At 44.3% G+C, this 18,623-nt stretch overlaps 1 protein-coding gene across 2 annotated transcripts in view; it reads left to right on the top strand.

The window, feature by feature from the left end:
* B3GNT2 (UDP-GlcNAc:betaGal beta-1,3-N-acetylglucosaminyltransferase 2) overlaps positions 1–15,355 on the top strand; it is a 28,705-nt gene extending 13,350 nt beyond the window's left edge. For both annotated transcript variants that reach the window (XM_004029297.4, XM_055377979.2), the window contains exon 2: positions 12,834–15,355. In XM_004029297.4, the coding sequence (XP_004029346.1) occupies positions 12,843–14,036 (1,194 nt within the window). In that variant the 5' untranslated portion in view covers positions 12,834–12,842 and the 3' untranslated portion in view covers positions 14,037–15,355. The remainder of the gene's footprint in view (positions 1–12,833) is intronic.
* Positions 15,356–18,623: the final 3,268 nt, after the last annotated feature.

The following is an 18,623-nucleotide window of genomic DNA, read 5'->3' as shown; positions in this document are numbered from 1 at the left end:
TGGTCTATAAGGCCCTGGGAAAGAAATTCTTGGAGCTTCTTTCTGGTAATGAAATTGGGTCACAATCTGTGTATGAATTAATGTGCATGTTGTTGAAAAACAAGTAAAAGAATGAGGTAAGCCAGGCGTGGTGGCACACTTGTAGTCCCAGCTACAAGCTGGTGGCTGAGGTGAGAGGATCACTTGAGCCCAGGAATTTAAGACCAGATGGGGCAACACAGAACACAGGCCAGACCCTTTACCCGCCCCCACGCCGTCACCCCCCACACACACCAAGAGTGAGATGGTACAGTTGGTGGGTAACGCTGGTTCTTTGATCCCTTTCCTTCACAGGAGAGCTGGGGTCTGGACCAGCCCTGTGCCACTGTCCCAACCCTGTGGCAGGTTGTAAAGTTGTGCTGATCTCCCTTCACTGCAGGCTGTGATGTTGGAGGGAAGGAAAGGCAGATTTTCTCCACCTGTAGCCAGCTCTGACAGGTGTTTAAGACGAGGCTGGTTTAAGCCCCAGCAGTCTCTCATCCTTTTGTATGAATAATCAAAACTGAGTCATCACAAAACATATCTGCAGGGGATTCTGCCTATGGTGCGGAAGTGTTACCAGACCAGGACCCCTGGATACGTTAAACCATTGGGTGGGTCCCAACTAGCCATTTTGTTGTCTACATTATTACTTTCTCATATCAATTTGGAAAAAAAAAAAATTCGATTTCCCCTGCCTTTCCTTGGAATGGTTTACATCTTCCTGGGTGGGTATCCACAAATGCAATAATTTTGGTACCTTAATTTTTTAAAACTACAACTTTATTTGGGGATTCTCAATCCTCCTCGAGCAACGGTATTGTGTGGTAGAAAGTATAAGAGCTTAGACCCAAGGTTGGGACCAAAGTCCAAACACTGGCTTCACTGGGATTAGCTCTGTGACCTCAAACTAATTGCCTCACATTTTTTAGCTTGTGGAGATTAAATGAGATGAGAACATCCCAACATTAAAAATGGGCAAAGGGCATGGGGGAGTAGGAAGACCAGGAAGGAAGCATATGAAAAGATGGCATCAGTTAAAACAGGGAGATGTTCTTTTTTGCTAAAGATTAAAAAGGAGGACAGTGGCCGGGTGCGGTGGCTCAGACCTGTAATCCCAGCACTTTGGGAGGCTGAAGTGGGCAGATCACTTGAGGTCAGGAGTTCGAGACCAGCCTGGCTAACATAGCGAAACCCCATCTCTACTAAATAATACAAAAATTAGCTGGGTGTGGTGGTGGGCGCCTACAGTCCCAGCTACTTGGGAGGCAGAGGTAGGAGAATCACTTGAACCCGGGAGGCAGGGGTTGCAGTGAGCCGAGATCGCACCACTGACTCCAGCCTGGACGACAGAGCAAGACTCCATCTCAAAAAAAAAAAATAATAATAGGAGTACAGTATTCACTGTCAGTGTGGATGACTTCATGCTCTTGGGTATACAATGAGAGGATAAATCAGTGTGACCTTTCTTTTTGGTGGGAGGTTAAGGGTGAGAGTGAGGGGAATAGCTTGATTCTATGCTAACTGACTTTAAAAGGTTGGGTTCCCTTCGTAATATGTTTCCTCCGGAAGTAACCAGATAATGATGTGTCTAGGAAGGTGTTTATGTGTTTTCAGTTATAGGAAAAATCAGAAACAACTCATAAGCTCATTGATTAGCAATTGATAAAGCAGTTGGGTGGGGTGGCTCGTGCCTGTAATCCCAGCACTTTGGGAGGCTGAGGCAGGTGGATCATTTGAGGCCAGGAGTTTGAGACCAGCCTAGGCGACATGGCAAAACCCTGTCTCCACAAAAAATACCAAAATTAGCCAGGTGTGGTGACATGTCTGTAGTCCCAGCTACTCAGGATGCTGAAGTGCGGGGGGATCGATTGAACCCAGTAGGTTGAGGCTGCAGTGAGCTGTGATTGCGCCACTGCACTTCAACCTGGGTGACAGAGTAAGACCCTGTCCCCCCTGCCCCCCCAAAAAAAATTTGATAAGGCAGACCACATTTACCTATATTCTGGCAGGGGAGTTAGAGATCCGACAGAAGACAAACCACTCTTCCCCTGTGAACTGAATCTGCTTTAGAGAAATTAAGTCGTCGGGACAACAAAACCAACTAAAGTTGTAATCAATGGGCATCCAACTTGGAGTTCTTCATTTTTTCCCTTATTTCATGTTCCTATGTGATGTGGTCAGTTTTCTGTTTTAAGTAGAGGGGACAGGAAAGAAAACACATTCCTCCAGTCCATCCAGCAGCAGCATTTGTGAAGCAGCCACAGCTTCACATACCTTCTTCCTAGCAGCCCTGGGCCCCACCAGCTCCTACCTGCCCTTCTAGTGTGGCCTCAGAACCTGTCTGTCCATGAACTGGCTGTGTCCATCTCTGCCTGCAGACACTCTGTGCCGTACCCCATGTCTTGCCTGCCCTGCTTCTCTCTACATTTCTGAAATTTGCCCTGTTGGAAGCCCCACTCAGGTCCTGCCTTGACCCCTGCTGTTGACTAAAGGGCTGTCACATATTTATTATCTCTGCCAATTCAGTGTATAGGACCTATGTTTTATACCCCCTTTTCCCCAAACCCCAGACTTAAATAAAAATGTTCGTTGTTAGAAATGACTCTGGGTTGGTGATGTAGAGATCTATAACTTGTGCCAGTTTTTAAGTATTGCCTTCCTGCTCCAAATTCACCCTCAGTTGCCTGATCTCTGAAAATGGGTCTGGGCCCTTTAAATGTTTTTTCTTTGCCTTTTGTAAGTAGAGGGCTCTGAAGGGGACCTTGTACGAGGAAGGGATTTTTCTTCCTGATTTCATATGTGTGCATGCGCGTGCTTTTCCTGCACTCCTATATTCCTGCAGGGCACACCTTTCTCCAGCATCTGTTGCTCTGTTTTCTGCAGCTCTGGCATCGGTGGTACCAGGAGCCTAAGACTGGGTGGTCCTTATCCAACCCAGATCATTGCTTCCTACAGCCTCTCAGCCCCCATGTGTGTACCCCAAGCCCCCCTGGTGCTGGCCATCTGGTGAGCTAGCCACCTGATCTTTGTCCTGAGCACAACCCTAAGCTGCTCTGGCCTAGGGTATACATTGACGTGGCAAGCTCCTATGGAGGGAGGCCTCTTCACTCCGGTCCAGCAGCACCTGATGACTCCCTGTGTGTGCCCCTCCTTCCTTCTGTCTGCTTGACTGTCTACACCCAGACTTGCTTGCCTGTACCCTAGAGGGTTGCCCCTGCTGCTTGGTGACTGTGGGGGATCTCTGGCCTAGGTACCCAGGAGTTTTTCTGCCATCTATACTTTCTTCAACAAACTCAGAAAAAACCCCTGCCCTACCAAATTTTGGGGGATATTTTTCATCTGTTCCAGGGCATCCTTTAGATTGTTATTTCATCTTTATAGTTTACTCAAGTATCATATTTATTGTATTAAACTTCCCTTGCTTAGATTACTGTTTGGTTTCTACCTGCTGGTTGAACCCAGACTGAAAAACATTCTATGCAGCTCACCTAAGCAAGCAGAAGGATGAATCAGAGAGAAGTCTTTAGAGATTTCTGAGGGCTCACTGAGAGCCTGCCAGAGTACACTTGCTTGTACACAGGTCCTAGAGGTTGGAGTGGAAGCATTTACCAAGCCACGTACAAGCTCTTACCAAGGGCTTCCAATATGCATTAAGCTCCCCAAGAAGGGACTGCTTGCATTCTGGTGTTTTTTTTCTAAAATGACTGTCAGCTGGGGCAACATGAGGAGACCTCGTCTCTACAAAAAAATTTAAAAAATTAGTTGGGTGTGGTGGCACATCCCAGCTGCTCGAGAGGCTGAGGTGGAAGGATCACTTGGGCCTGGGAGGTTGAGGCTGCAGTGATCAGGCAACTGTAGTCTAGCCTGGGCGACAGCGGAGACCCTGTCTCAAAAACAAAAAATGATTGTCCCACCTTAGGTAAGTAGATGCCCCCAGGTTGCAAATCTGTACTAAGGATCTTCCTCTAGATATGCTTCCCATGACTGTCATGGCCTTGTAGGTTACAATTGCTGGAGGTCCATCCCTCTCCAGAAAGGAGGTAGAGATGCCCCATTTTGGGATAAGGGTGCAGGAGGGATAATGGGTCTGCTGCGGAAGAAGATGGCACCCTCACCTGGAAGCACTGCTGAATCCCACACACCTGCACACCCATGAGTCTGCTGCCTTTGGTGGTCTGGGGCTGACTGTGGGAAATGAGGGGGCGGCTGTACTTCTCACCCCACTTTACCTCTTCAGATCTTGCCCCCACCCTCACGTCTAACATGGAGTCAGCACTGCTGAAATTCTTATCTCCCCTAAGTCTAGCAAGTTATTTAAATTTTTCTGTTACCCTTTAGTTCTTAATAAGTGAGACAGTTTTCTATAAACATGTCTGTGATTCAGCACACACGTGATTTTTCCATTGTCATCTCTTAGGAGAAAGGGTGTATATATATATAATCTGGTTTCTACTGAACACTGTGTTCAGTAAACTTGTCCAGATGACCAAAGTATCTGTTCCTTTAGCAAATGCTGGGTAAGTCTCAGGTACCATGTGCTGGAGTGTAATGGTGGTGCAGTGTGAAGACCTTGACTGTGGAGGGTTCCCAGGCAGAGAGGCATCCTGATCAGGAGCAGATAGCCTGACTCCTGGGCAGTGAGGCTGGTGTTTAGGCTGGGGCATACCCTTGGGCAGGAAATCTCTAAGAGAAAGAAGTGATGAAACCCTGAGTTCAACCTCTGGGAATGGAGAAGAAAGGAGTTCTAGAAAACAACAGACACATAGCTAGAGTTAGGCTCTGAGGGAACAGTAGCATATTGGTGGTGGTCTGGGGGAACTGTGGGAACAGCATGAGCAGGGAGGGTGTGTCCAGGGGACTGAAGACTTGGGAAATAAGACATACTTGGGAACATAGTGGGAAAGGAGGCTGTAGGCTATTGCAGGCTCTGGAATAGAGGAGAGATGAGGAGGGAGCTACCAATGGCGTTATAGAAGCACCTGGCTCCTGGCTGAATGCGCAGAGCAGGAAGCAACTCAAGGTAATGTGGGGTTTTCACCAGGTGCCTGAGAACTTGATCCATTGCACACAGAGGCCCGAGGAAGAGGGACTCCGCAAGGCATGTGGAAGCTAATATCTGGAGTTAGTTTGTTGACCCATGAACCCTCCTTTTGGAGGTGATGCTCATGGCATTGAATGGACGAGTTTGTAGAGAGAAGACTGCTAAAGAGGCAGTGAAGGACAGAACTTTGAGAAATGTGCTTCGTTTAGGGTTTGGTGGAAAAGGCAGACCCCTGAAGAGCTATTGGAGGTTGTATCATCCCATTTTACAAAGGAGGAAAGTGAGGCTTAGGGAGGTCGGGTAACTTGCCTAAGGTCACACAGCCAGTAGGTAGCATAACCAGAATTTAATCCTGGTCCTGTCACTCCAGATGCCAAACTGGTTTTCCAGTCTGAAAATGGATCTGGGACATCTCCATCCTCAAACGTCTGCTACCCTTATTTTTAAATTGCATAATCTTTCCACCTAGACCTAAAACCCTCTTTAGTTTTACTAAAGGCAGGGCAGAATGGCCTCTGGGAGGGTTAATTCCCTTCCCCTTTTTTCCCCAAAAGTTCTGTATGTGTTTATTTGAAGAATACATCTAGTGGCTAATTTGATTTGAAATGATGAATATCATTTGAGAAAATCGGCCACACTGGGCTTTCGGGGGGTTGTAATCAGTGGGGACCAGAATATGTCCTGCCAGATGCTTTGATCTATAATGTTGCCTGTGGGACTGTGTAGGTGAGTAGATTCATTATAAATACGTTTCCCTTTTAATGTGAACATGAAGGCTAAAAGTAATGGCTGGGAACCAAATTCCTTACATCTAGCTGACAGTCGTTCTGTGACTTACAGACTGGAGAGCAGAGGTAGACCATCATCTTAGCTGAGTGCCAGCCTCTTGGTGAGGGAGTTCGGGGAGTCCTGAGGCTCCCTTGCCCCGGTGAGAACCCAGGCCAGGCCTCTTTCCGCAATCAAGGAACAAGCTCTAGGTGTGGCCCAGCTCTTCTGGTCCCACTGAGCTGCTCCACTCACACCCTTATCACTCCACCATCTGCCAGCAGTGCTGGGAGCTGTTCTCTCCCCTAGAGCCATTTAGCTGCAAACTGTCTCTGTCTCTGTTTATCCGAGCAGAACCTGGAAGGGGCTGGCAAGGACTAGGCAACAGATGGGACAGCCAGAGAGGTGAGGACTTAGGTAAACCACTCTTGCCAGACTCCCAGAGGTGGTGGGGAGGGAAAGGGCAGAGTGAACGTGCTCCTCTGGCCTCGTGATATGGCAGGGGGCTTGGGCTCTTTCTGAAGATTTGTGTGTCCTGTTGGAGCAGGAAAGTGAACAGGAACCAGGATGCCCCCTAGAGATGGAGGCTGCTAGCTCTGACACTCCTGGGGTTTAGCCAGAAGCTTGGATTTCCAGCCCCTTTCTCTCAGCTTGAGTGGGTGGGGGTGACTGGTCATTTTATTTCACGGTTACAAGGAGGCCTTGCTTTTCTTTCATCCTTAATCTTGGTAGTAGGAGAAAGTGCAGGGCAGCCTTGGCACAGGTCTTGGGTCTGGCTTGTACGTATTGCTCGTTCTGTCCCTGGCTAGTTACTGTCGGGCATCTTTTTAGCTTGCCTGAGCCCATGGCGGGGGAGTCAGACCCTGCCTGAGTTCTGGGAGAGAGTCCTCATGGCTGTTGGTGGCCACATTCAAATGTTTTCTGGCCAGCAGTTTTGCTTCAGTGCTACAGGGCTCTCAGAATTGAAGGGAACCTTTTTAGGGTCATTGGGTTCAGGGATTCCCAGTCTAGTGTCCATGAGTGAAACGTTGGAATTGTTTCAGTATTTGAGTCCTAAGGAAAACAGCCTGTGTGGGCTAAGTAGGTATTGAAGACCTTTGCTTTGGTCAGAGTGAAACCAGCTGAAGGTCATCTCATGTGGATGGGTGGGAGGGAGGCCTGGGGGAGGAGGGATCATAGCTTCTGATTTTTCTTTTTTTTTTTTTTTTTTTAAAGAGATAGGGTCTCACTCTGTCACTCAGCCTGGAGTACAGTGGTACAATCTCAGCTCACTGCAGCCTGGATCTTCTGGGTTCAAGCAGCCCTCCCACCTCAGCCTCCTGAGTAGCTGGGACCACAGGTGCATGCCACTACACCCAGCTAATTTTTTTTTTTAATGTAGACATGGGGTCTTGCTATGTTGCCCAGGTTGGTCTCGAACTCCTGGGCTCAAGCAATCCTCTCACCCTGGCTTCCTAAAGTGTTGGGGTTACAGGCGTGAGCCATGGCACCCAGCCCATAGCTTCTGATTAATAGAACAGTGGGACAATAGGAAAATGGGTGCCTTTGAAAACCATGGTTTTGCATGGGAGAAAAAAAAATTAAAAACAGCCTCTTAGCCAAGAAACTAAGGTCTTGAGAAATTGGCTTCCCCAGGGTCATAAAGTCCACGTGAGTCACTGTCTGTTTTCACAGCTTGATAATCTTTCCCATGTTCCAGTGCAATGTGTAGAAGAAACTAGAACTAGAAGGCCTGGGCGCAAGCCCTGACTCCATCACTTGCTGGCTGGGAACCTGGGACTCTCAAAGCCTCATTTTTTCTCATTTTCTTTTAGGGGAGAGATGAATGGGGGCTGCATTTTGCCCAGAGCCTAGCCTGTAGAGTCACTAATGTTACTTAAGATAGTACACTGCCTCCCATATCTGATTGTTGACTCGTAGTTTTGTGGGTTAAAATGTATAAATACAGAGCTTTTAAAAAGTTACTTTAAGAAGATTAACCATGGAAAATTAGACACAAATCCCTTCAGTTCCCGCAGTCATAACCATACGCAGCAGCGTTTGCTTCCGTGATTGTGTGATGGTTGAAAACTCGCACTCTGGAGCTATCATTGCCTGGGTTTGAGTCCTGGCTCTACCATTTACCAGCTGTATGACATTGGACAAGTTCAGTCACTTGTCCACCCACCCCGTGCCCCCTACCCTGTGCCTCAGCGAAATAAGCAGTGGGAATTTAGAGTATCTGCCTCAAAGGATTGCTGGTGCTTGGTACATATTTGTTAAGGCAGGTGTGTTCATGTTTCACTATTACATGTAGGAGCCCTTAGGACGTGGCACAGGCACAAGGGAAGGTGTGCAGGTAATAGGGATGGGTGTTGTGACAGCCTCTATGCAGCACTGTAGGGGTCGAATACGGCGATGCTGACACAGGCTGGGGGTGGGCTGTGGAACAGGGAACCCCGCATGGGGCTATGTGCTGTATCCCGGTCCCCAGCGTGCGGCGGAAGAGGCTGCTTACAGGGCAGACCTTTGGGCAGCGTTAAAGGATGTGAAAACACCCTCTCATCCCACCACCCTGAATAAACCCACTTTGTTTTTGTGTAGTATTTTATCTAGATTGTCACATAGTTTCAGCATCATGTCTGTACTGTTTTGTAAGCCGTTTTTCAGTTAAGGTTTTCTCTGTTATACTGTCTTTCTAAATATTTTCATTTCATTAAACAAAACCAACTGAAGTTTCAAAACTGTTCTGTCCCTGTTGGGGACAAGGTAAAAAGCTAAGGTTGCTTTGTGTTTGTATATGGGGTTTTCTCTTATTTCTGTTACAACAGAAAGTCTGTGTTTCACAGCGAGAGTTTATAACATCTTCCCCCAGCTTTGGGGTGAGTTTTCTTAAATTCTTCTTACGCAGTGTAACTTCCTGCTGAAGAAAGGACATTGGAATTGGGTTTTCTGTCTGCGATGGGAATGTTTAGTCAGATATTTAGAGAGCTTTTTCCCACAGATATTTTTATGGGGGTCACTGCTTTATCCTCCTTTCCATGAACTTGGCTTTGTTCTAAGAGCCTACTAGAAGCCGAGTTCTCATGCAAGACACTGTGCCCAGGTCACAAGTGCACGATGACATTTAACCTTGATGGAAATGTGCAGTTGAGAATCTTGTTTTCTCCATCTTCCTCTTCAGATTGGCTTGAAAGAAATACCCTTTAGCAAGTAATGGGAAGAGTTGCCTCAAATTGAGCCTTTGGGAATCTGAAGTCTTTTACAAGAAAGGCTGATCTGTTTCCTGAGGTGGGGCTGGGAGCTTGTAGGTGCCCCCATTTCTCTTTCTTTGGAGCCTCTTTAACTATCAATGTACCATGATCCCGTGCCATAATCAGCCTGTGGGACTTCACTGTTGACCTGGACCAGGTAACTAGAATGTGGTTGAGCCTCATAGAAAAAAGAGATCCAGAGAGTCCTGGATTGGGAGCCAGAAGGTGGTCTTGTCTAAGCCTTGTCACGTAACTCTTCCATAATATTCAGGCAAATCATCAGTCCCCTCTGAGCTTCCATTTTCTCCTGGTAAAGTGGCATCCCGTGCAATGAGAAATGAGCAGGAAAATGCCCTGTGGGCTGGAGGCCTTGAGCACTTAAATGAAAGTTGAGGGTGGTGTTCCCGGGAAGGCCATTCATTAGTCCCTGTGTCTTGAGCCAAGGTGATGTGAGAACTGTACCTTGGCGTAGCCTTGATTGAGGAAATAAAAGGCTGAATTGTAGCAGATGAAGTTGGAAATCTTGCCAGGGGTCAGCAAGCTTATTCCTCAAAGCATCCTCAAAAGAAGGATTGGTGTTTTCCGTGATAGAGGCTTCAAGTGGTTATGGCTGGATTCCAGTTATTCATGGCCTCCCCCATAATCTAGATGTATAAACTTAAATTATCTGGAGTCATTTTTACGTATTATTCACTGTGTATCTTTCCTAGGAGAATTAGCTCTGGAAGTTCACAGCCTCCTATGTAAAGTACTGTGCTTCCCTTTTTTCTTCCCTAAGCTGTCCTCTTTTACTCCAGAAATTTTGGTAAAGGTCTATTAATGTTTAAATCCCTTTACTGAGTTAAATTTTTGCCAGGTATTAAGCTGTTCATAGTATGTGCTGTTTTTTCCTGAGTAGTTTTGCTCTGTCACCCAGGCTGGAGTGCAGTGGCACGATCTCAGCTCACTGCAACCTCAGCCTCCCAAGTAGCTTGGACTACAGGAGTGCACCACCATGCCTTTTTTGTATTTTTAGTAGAGGCAGGGTTTTGCTGTGTTGGCCAGGCTGGTCTCAAACTCCTGGCCTCAAGTGATCTGCCCACCTCGGCCTACCAGAGCAAAGTGCTGGGTTTACAGGCGTGAGTCACTGTGCCCGGCCCCTTTGCAAATCTTTTTCTTCATTGTAGTTTTTCACCATCACACATTTCCTGTTGCCCTTCCTTCCAGACTAGGAAGGGCCTGAGACCTAGAGACAGCAGTACTGGGTCAAGGGCTCACTTTAGCATTAGGAGAATTGTCCCAAGTTAGAGAGAACCTTTTCTTTTTGAGAAGTATTTGAGAAATAACTGGAGTTATCATGGAAGTCTCCAAAGGTATGAGGTTAGGTTTTTCAAGAGTAGTTTCGTGGGCAGGGGACCAGGGAGTGGGTGCTGCTGATTGGCTGTGGATGCAATCAAAGCCATGTGCTGAGTCTGCGGGGGTTGGGGGGAGTCATGAGTCTCTAGTCTGGGTGGGGTAAGTCTGAAAAACATTCAAAAGACCAATCTTAGTTTCTATAATAGTGGTGTTAACTACAGGAGCACTTGGGGAAGTCAAAGATCTTGTGGCCTCTGGCCACATGACTTCTGAGCAATAAGGGATTATAAAAACTGTGCTTACATTTTAGCAGAATTCAGTCCCCTCTCAATCCTAATCTTGTGACCTTTCATTAGCCTCAGCCCCCTGAACAAGGAAGGGATCAGTTTTATGGAGGGACTGTTACCATCTTTGCTTCCAAGTTGAACTGTAAACTAAATTTCTCCCGTGGTTAGCTTGGCCTATGCCCAGGAATGAGTGGAGACAGCTAGCCTGTGAGGGTAGACGCAAGATGGAGTCAGCCATGCTAGATTTCTTACTGTCCATAATCTTTGCAAAGGTGGTTTCAGCAGTAGTAAATACAAGCAACCAGATAAAGGTCTACTAGGCAGATCTTTAGAGACACACAATAGCTTGTGAATTCCTGTTGATCTCATCTGGGCTCTCTAATATGTAATAGTTTTACAGCATTCTCAGCATGACAAATATTTTTCTACTTTATTTGTTAGAATCCAGTGAACTTAAAAATCCTCTCCTTTTAAAAAGCAAATACTAGATTAAAATACTTGCAAAGCTTTCTTTTAGGGATTGGAGAAGTGTAGCTACCTTTTGGCATGGTACAGACTTGGAATCTGTTTGCCTTGGATGGTATTCCAGTCTGCCCTTCTTTAAATGTGTACCTCCTCAGGTATAAAATGGGAATGAGTAATAGTACCTAAGGATAAATTCCCAGTTGAATTAACCTGATAAGAAAATCTTCAGCTCTTTATAGAACATTGCCATCCCACTTTTTTGGGCTATCTTTTAATGTCACCTTGGTTTAAATGTTCATTCTTGTATAGGTCATCCATGTCAATAGTGTTAGAACCTTGGATATCCCCAGCAAACCATCTCATTACTCATTCTTTATTCTTCCATTGCCCACAGCCTGAAATCCTTTGATATTTCACTAAAATATCATTTGTATTTCCCTTTTTCTTTTTGCTACAAACAATAGAGATCTTAAATATACACTTCAGGTTTTGACAAATGCATACATCCGTGGAGCCTTCATCAGGATCAAGACCTACATGGTACATTTCTGTACCCCAGGAAGTTCCTTCCTATCCTCCTCTAAGCCCACCACCTCCATCACTTTCAGATTTCTAGAACCTAAATTCGTTTTGCCTGTTCTTGAAGTTAATATAAATGAAAATTTGGGTCTGGCCTTCATTCACAATGTAATGTTGTAATGTTTCATCCACAATAGTTTCCCTTTCTATTGCTGAGGGGTATACCATTGTATGCAGATGCCACAGTTTGATCGTCTGCTCTGTTGATATTGGGCTGTTGCCAGTTTTTGGCTATTGGGATAAAGCTGTCCTGAGTCTGCTTTCATTTTCTCTGTCTGAGATGCTCTGTGGTTCCTGTCTCCTGCTTCCTAGCCCTGCAACCTTGGGCAAGTGTCTTAATCTCTCTGCTTTGGTTTCCTTATCTGTAAAATGGTAGGTTGGAAAATAACTCAGGGTTGGGACTAACATTAAAAAAAAAGAGAGAGAGATAGGGTCAGACACGCCTATAATCCCAGCACTTTGGGAGGCTGAGGCGGGAGGATCACCTTAGGTTGAGAGTTCGAGCCCAGCCTGAGCAACGTAACCAGTCCCTGTTTCTACATTTTAAAATCTCAAAGTTTTTCAAATGAAATAGAAGAGAACTTGAGAGTGAATGACATGGAACTGCACACAGTGCATCACACATGTAAATAGAGTTTTGTGTATGTATGTGTATACTAAACACAGTGTAAAATGTATTTGTTATAACTTAGGCAAATCGGTTTGCCAAGCACTGTATGTGCCTTTGTAAGCAAGGAAGTTGAACTCTCCTGAGGTTATTTAGTAATAGGTATTTCTAGCTTCAGCATGTCTAAAACAGCCACTTACATAGTGCTTGCTGTGAGCCATGCACTATTTTAAAAGCTTTCCATATAACATCATATACTCACAACCATCCTTTGAAGTGGGCTTGATTCCCATTTTATATATGGAGAAGTTGAGACAGGGACTATCCCACTTGCCCATGATCACAAAGCTAGAAAGGAAGGGCCAAGATTTGAACCTAGGCAGTGCAAGTGTAGAGTCTTTGCTGTAAACCACTATTCCTGGGGAGACAAGTAAAATAAATTGTATGTGCAAATGCAAATTGATAATTAATTGATACAATACTCCACCCCTTTATTCCAGATATGAGAAATGAGTGTTGGACGTCGAAGAATAAAGTTGTTGGGTATCCTGATGATGGCAAATGTCTTCATTTATTTTATTATGGAAGTCTCCAAAAGCAGTAGCCAAGAAAAAAATGGAAAAGGGGAAGTAATAATACCCAAAGAGAAGTTCTGGAAGATATCTACCCCTCCCGAGGCATACTGGAACCGAGAGCAAGAGAAGCTGAACCGGCAGTACAACCCCATCCTGAGCATGCTGACCAACCAGACGGGGGAGGCGGGCAGGCTCTCCAATATAAGCCATCTGAACTACTGCGAACCTGACCTGAGGGTCACGTCGGTGGTTACGGGTTTTAACAACTTGCCGGACAGATTTAAAGACTTTCTGCTGTATTTGAGATGCCGCAATTATTCACTGCTTATAGATCAGCCGGATAAGTGTGCAAAGAAACCCTTCTTGTTGCTGGCGATTAAGTCCCTCACTCCACATTTTGCCAGAAGGCAAGCAATCCGGGAATCCTGGGGCCAAGAAAGCAACGCAGGGAACCAAACGGTGGTGCGAGTCTTCCTGCTGGGCCAGACACCCCCAGAGGACAACCACCCCGACCTTTCAGATATGCTGAAATTTGAGAGTGAGAAGCACCAAGACATTCTTATGTGGAACTACAGAGACACTTTCTTCAACTTGTCTCTGAAGGAAGTGCTGTTTCTCAGGTGGGTAAGTACTTCCTGCCCAGACACTGAGTTTGTTTTCAAGGGCGATGACGATGTTTTTGTGAACACCCATCACATCCTGAATTACTTGAATAGTTTATCCAAGACCAAAGCCAAAGATCTCTTCATAGGTGATGTGATCCACAATGCTGGACCTCATCGGGATAAGAAGCTGAAGTACTACATCCCAGAAGTTGTTTACTCTGGCCTCTACCCACCCTATGCAGGGGGAGGGGGGTTCCTCTACTCCGGCCACCTGGCCCTGAGGCTGTACCATATCACTGACCAGGTCCATCTCTACCCCATTGATGACGTTTATACTGGAATGTGCCTTCAGAAACTTGGCCTCGTTCCAGAGAAACACAAAGGCTTCAGGACATTTGATATCGAGGAGAAAAACAAAAATAACATCTGCTCCTATGTAGATCTGATGTTAGTACATAGTAGAAAACCTCAAGAGATGATTGATATTTGGTCTCAGTTGCAGAGTGCTCATTTAAAATGCTAAAATAGATACAAACTCAATTTTGCATAGAAAGGTGTATTTTGAATAGTTCCCATGTTGTGTTCTCACATTAGAGTAATTTCTATATTAAACCATGAAAATTGCCTTTATGAGTGATACCCATTTGAGGGCCTCTAAACCCTTCAATTTGGTACTCACGTGAAGAGGGAAAGCGGAAGATGGTAATTATTTTTTACGGATGATATGGCAGGATGATTGGTTCTGATCTTACCGGCTAGTGGTCATTTTTAAAAAACTTGTACCCTCTTATCTGAAATCCTGTTTCTGGAATTTGGCCATTTTAAGTGATTTTGTTTGCCCTCTTCTATAATATTCCTACTTCCCATAATAATGACTGATTTATTTGTAATTCAGGTATTTATAAACCTATTGGCTACAAAGACTTTGTTAAACATTATCCAGTGGTTTTCGTGAAATGGAATTATGTTTATTTTTATGGGATTTGGGTAAATTTTAAATTGTCTAGAAAACTGAATTTTCAGTTGTCAGTTGTGGAATTCTGTTTTTCAATTGTGGAAATTTCCTGCCACCCCAACAGTATTTTTGTGTGTTAATTAATTTTGCAAAATGAGAATCATTGTGTGACACTCATCTAATTTATCTTGTTGTGATGTTATGGTCATAATAAGGAAAAAGGGGGTTTAATTTTTCTTGTATTTGGTTTGCTGGTGGTATCATAGTGTAATTTTAATATTTGAAAATCAGTATGATTCCTTAATGGCCAACTGAAGATTGAATTGCCCCTAACAACCATATCGTGTTAGTGAATTTTCAATATGGACCAGGAAGGCATATGTATTTTGAACTTGAGTGAAAAGGTTGAAGTTACAGACTTTTGCATAGATGGTTTGTCAATTTAAAATTCCAGAATTTATTATTGCCATATTTTCACATGCTGCTTATACAAGATTATTATTCTGAGTAGTAACTGCTTCCCTGTCTATGTAGAAGTGCCTGTGTTTTTATTTATTGTTCAGATCAAAGACCAAAACATTTTCTTAAATATATTTTATGTAATATTTTATTTGTATACAGTGTCGTTGATGAAATATTTAACTAGAGCATGATATTTTAAATGTTAAGGTGTAACATATGTTAAATAAAACTGTTATTTTTGAATTTTAAAATTTGTTTTTTGGGGGTATGAACTACTAGAGTTTAAAATTCTGCCATACTATTACTTATATGTACTATTGTGTAACATACTTTCTTGAAATATTTTTGTTTATAGAATTGAAGGTTCTTATCAGATGGGATACTGGGGACTATAAACAATGGAAATAAAGCCACTGTATTTTTAATTTTTTGTGTAATGTGTAATCTGTAATCCTTTTGTTTCCCATATTTGAGAACATTTTTCCCTGAAAGAGGCCAGTTTCCTCCCCAGAAACCATTACAGTAGTGTTGAACTATCACTGTCTCTCAGTGCGTCATCCATCTTTGCATTTAAAATCCCCAAAGTGCTTTCCCGTTTAAAGTCTTTAAAGAAAAGTGAGAATATTTATTTATCCTTCCATTTTCAGTGAGTATAAATAATTTAATTAGGGAGTGGTGTGGCATTGTAAAGATTGTGTTATCCTAAGCCATTTCTATTTTGGAGTTTGTAGCCACAAAGATGAAATATAGAGGCAGCCTTGACTACTCAGTTTCCTTTCATAGACCCATGTTGAGAAGACACTACTAACGTCCAGTGGGAAACAAGTAGACAATTGATGAAGCTCAAAAACCAGAAGGGTTAGTGTTGTAAGAGCAAACAGTCTAATCCTGTTTGGAATGTGGAAGCCATTTCTGAGCAAGTATGAGGACACAGGTGCTTGATTTGAGATTGAAGACTATTTTCAGCCTGGTCTTCCTGAAGGTTTCCTGGGGCTTGCATCTGCCTTCTACTCCCATGGCTGCTAGCACACACCTCCCAGAGGGCCATATTGCCATATTATGGTTAGAGAAGAGTAAAGAAGTAAAGAAGCTCTGAGAACATTCACAGGTAATTGGATCACATTTGCATTTGTCCAAAAAACCTGACCACGCATTCTCAGGTAATAGGTTTCTCCTCTCAGAGGAATTTCAATTTTTTTTCTTGTTAGAGATTCCCCTTCTCTGAGGTTTCAAGTCTCTTGTAGAGAAAGAAGAGATGGAGCAGGTTTTGAATGAGGTGTGGAGGGCCACTGGGGGGCCTTTTGTGAGCCTTCAGTCCACATGTGTGCTGTTGTTTGAACATGAGTTCTTGGTGCTGATGACATTTGCATGAGATGATCTCTGGCCCTTCTTCATTTGGCAGAAGTTCTTGTGCAATGGCTGCCCAAGCCCACCACACTGGTCATTGCTGCCCTGTGAGATGGACCTCATGGGCTTTTTAGCAGAGCACGTTAGGTTTTAGAGTTTTATGCATGCTTGGGCTCTGTTATGGCGCAAACCCTTAAATCCAGGAAGGCCTCTCTTGGTGCCCACAATAAGGGTTCTCACCTGATCCCCCATCTCACGGATGGAACTGCTGTAAGTCTAACTTATTCTTTGAGAACTGTTTAACAATTAGGCCTCAAGGGAAACTGGTATTTTGGGCCCTTTTCTTGGCTATTCCCAAGTCATGTTGATTTTGAGTTTAAAGGTCAAAAAGGCTGAAAGCATTGCCAGGGTTTGGACTATTCATAAACCCAAGCAGGTCTTAAAAAAAGGATGCAAGAGACAAGAATGGCTCATTCCCCTTCCTGATCCTGGTTATATCCATCTCCTTTCTTGAGATGGTCAAGAGAGGCTGGAAAGAAGAACAGGAAATTGGGGGAGTGCTTTGTTACACTTGGAAATTGAGTCAAGAATTAAAGACACCCAAAGTGGGCCATCTCCTACTTGTCCACTCCTGATTGGTGGTGATGCGGAATATTTGATGTCCCGGGTCATCTTGACTTTCTCAGATGCAAAAAGGGAGGGTGACTTTACTAATGGAAAGGATGGGAAGCTGAAATGAATGAAGCCTTCAGTTGGGCCAAAGTTTAACTTCCCCGTGATTTGCCTTCTGATGAAAAATGCCAGATGAAGTGAAAATTCTTGTTTCTTGCCTAGAACAGGAAAATACATACTTTACATGCTGGGCTATTGAGGCTATGAAATTAGGTTTTCCTTAATGTAAATCCAATTGCTAGAAACATTTGCCGAATAAGATTTTTTGAACTGAACTTTGTTTGCATTAATCTGAAAAACTGAAGTATTCTGACTCATGAAGTTCTCAAAGTAATACACTAAAAAAGTTTTGCCCTTAATACCATTATATCTTGAAAGGTAGAGGCCAAGAATGAGGGACTTCTGTCTTTAAAGAGCCCTAAAAATCTCGTTTGCTCACATGATATGAATTACCTTATTTGTTGTAAATGCGCAACTTTGTATACACTAAAAGCACTGCTAATATGATTTTTTATCAGTTGTGCCTCAGAGATATTAAAATGTGACATCTTAAATATTACATATTAGAATAATTGAAATACAGCATGAGTCTTTATATATTTTTTTAAACCCTTAAATTGAAAGATGGAGTCCTAGGCCAGGTACGGTGGCTCACGCCTGTAATCCCAGCACTTTGGGAGGCCGAGGCGGGCGGATCATCAGGTCAGGAGTTCGAGACCAGCCTGGCCAACATGGTGAAACCCTGTCCCTACTAAAATTACAAAAAATTAGCCAGGCGTGGTGACGGCGCCGGTAATTCCAGCTACTCGGGAGGCTGAGGCGGGAGAATGGCTTGAACCCGGGAGGCGGAGGTTGCAGTGAGCCAAGATCACACCACTGCACTCCAGCCTGGGCGACAGAGCGAGACTCCACCTCAGAAAAAAAAAAAAAAAGAGTCCTGTTCAGGTGCATTTCCTGCTTCTGTCACTTTGACCTGTGTTTATGAATTCTCATCCCAAGCAACCCTGGTGGCTTTTGAGCTTTGTCAGTTGCTTTCTTCTTGGCTGTTGTGCATGGTGAAAGGGGATGTATTAACTGCACTGAAGCAGCGAGAGTAGTTTTAATTTGTAATCCAAGGGCTTATTTCTAAGTCAGGGGCCTGGCAGTTGAACAAAGTGTTTGCAGCTTCCTGACAGCTGACCCACACGGGATTGGAGGGTGGGTCTTTGATGCTGCTCAAGCAATAAGCCACATGGAGAACTTGCATCATAAGTGTTAGCAAGGGCTCACCTCATTGCCTTGGAAACCTACCATCCTGTGACTTGCCCTTTCCCAGCCTGTCTTCAACTCACATCCTCTCTTCCTGCTCATCACCCCAGCCCTTCCTGAAGTTGGCTTTCCTAGCTATTCTACTGGGCACCAACTTCCACCACCTCTTTAAAAAGTATCTCAAGTACAAAATAAACATTATCCTATCCTTGGTTTGGGTTTTTCCAGAAAACAGACTTTAAGACAGGGATTCTAGCTCAGGTAGACTTTTTTGGTGGAAGTGTAGGCACAAAGTTCAGCAGGAAGTGGCCCTTGGAAGGCAGCAGATGAGGAGTGTGAAGCCACTGCCACTGTGGGATTGGAGCTCAACCCCACAGGGAATCTGGAAAACAGTGCAGAATGCATGCCTCAGAATGCACCTGTCTG

Source organism: Gorilla gorilla, chromosome 12 (assembly GCF_029281585.2).
Source record: "Gorilla gorilla gorilla isolate KB3781 chromosome 12, NHGRI_mGorGor1-v2.1_pri, whole genome shotgun sequence".
In the NCBI taxonomy this organism is placed as follows: domain Eukaryota; kingdom Metazoa; phylum Chordata; class Mammalia; order Primates; family Hominidae; genus Gorilla; species Gorilla gorilla.
The sequence above is the reverse complement of the archived record's forward strand: the minus strand, read 5'-3'. Positions and strand labels throughout refer to the sequence as shown.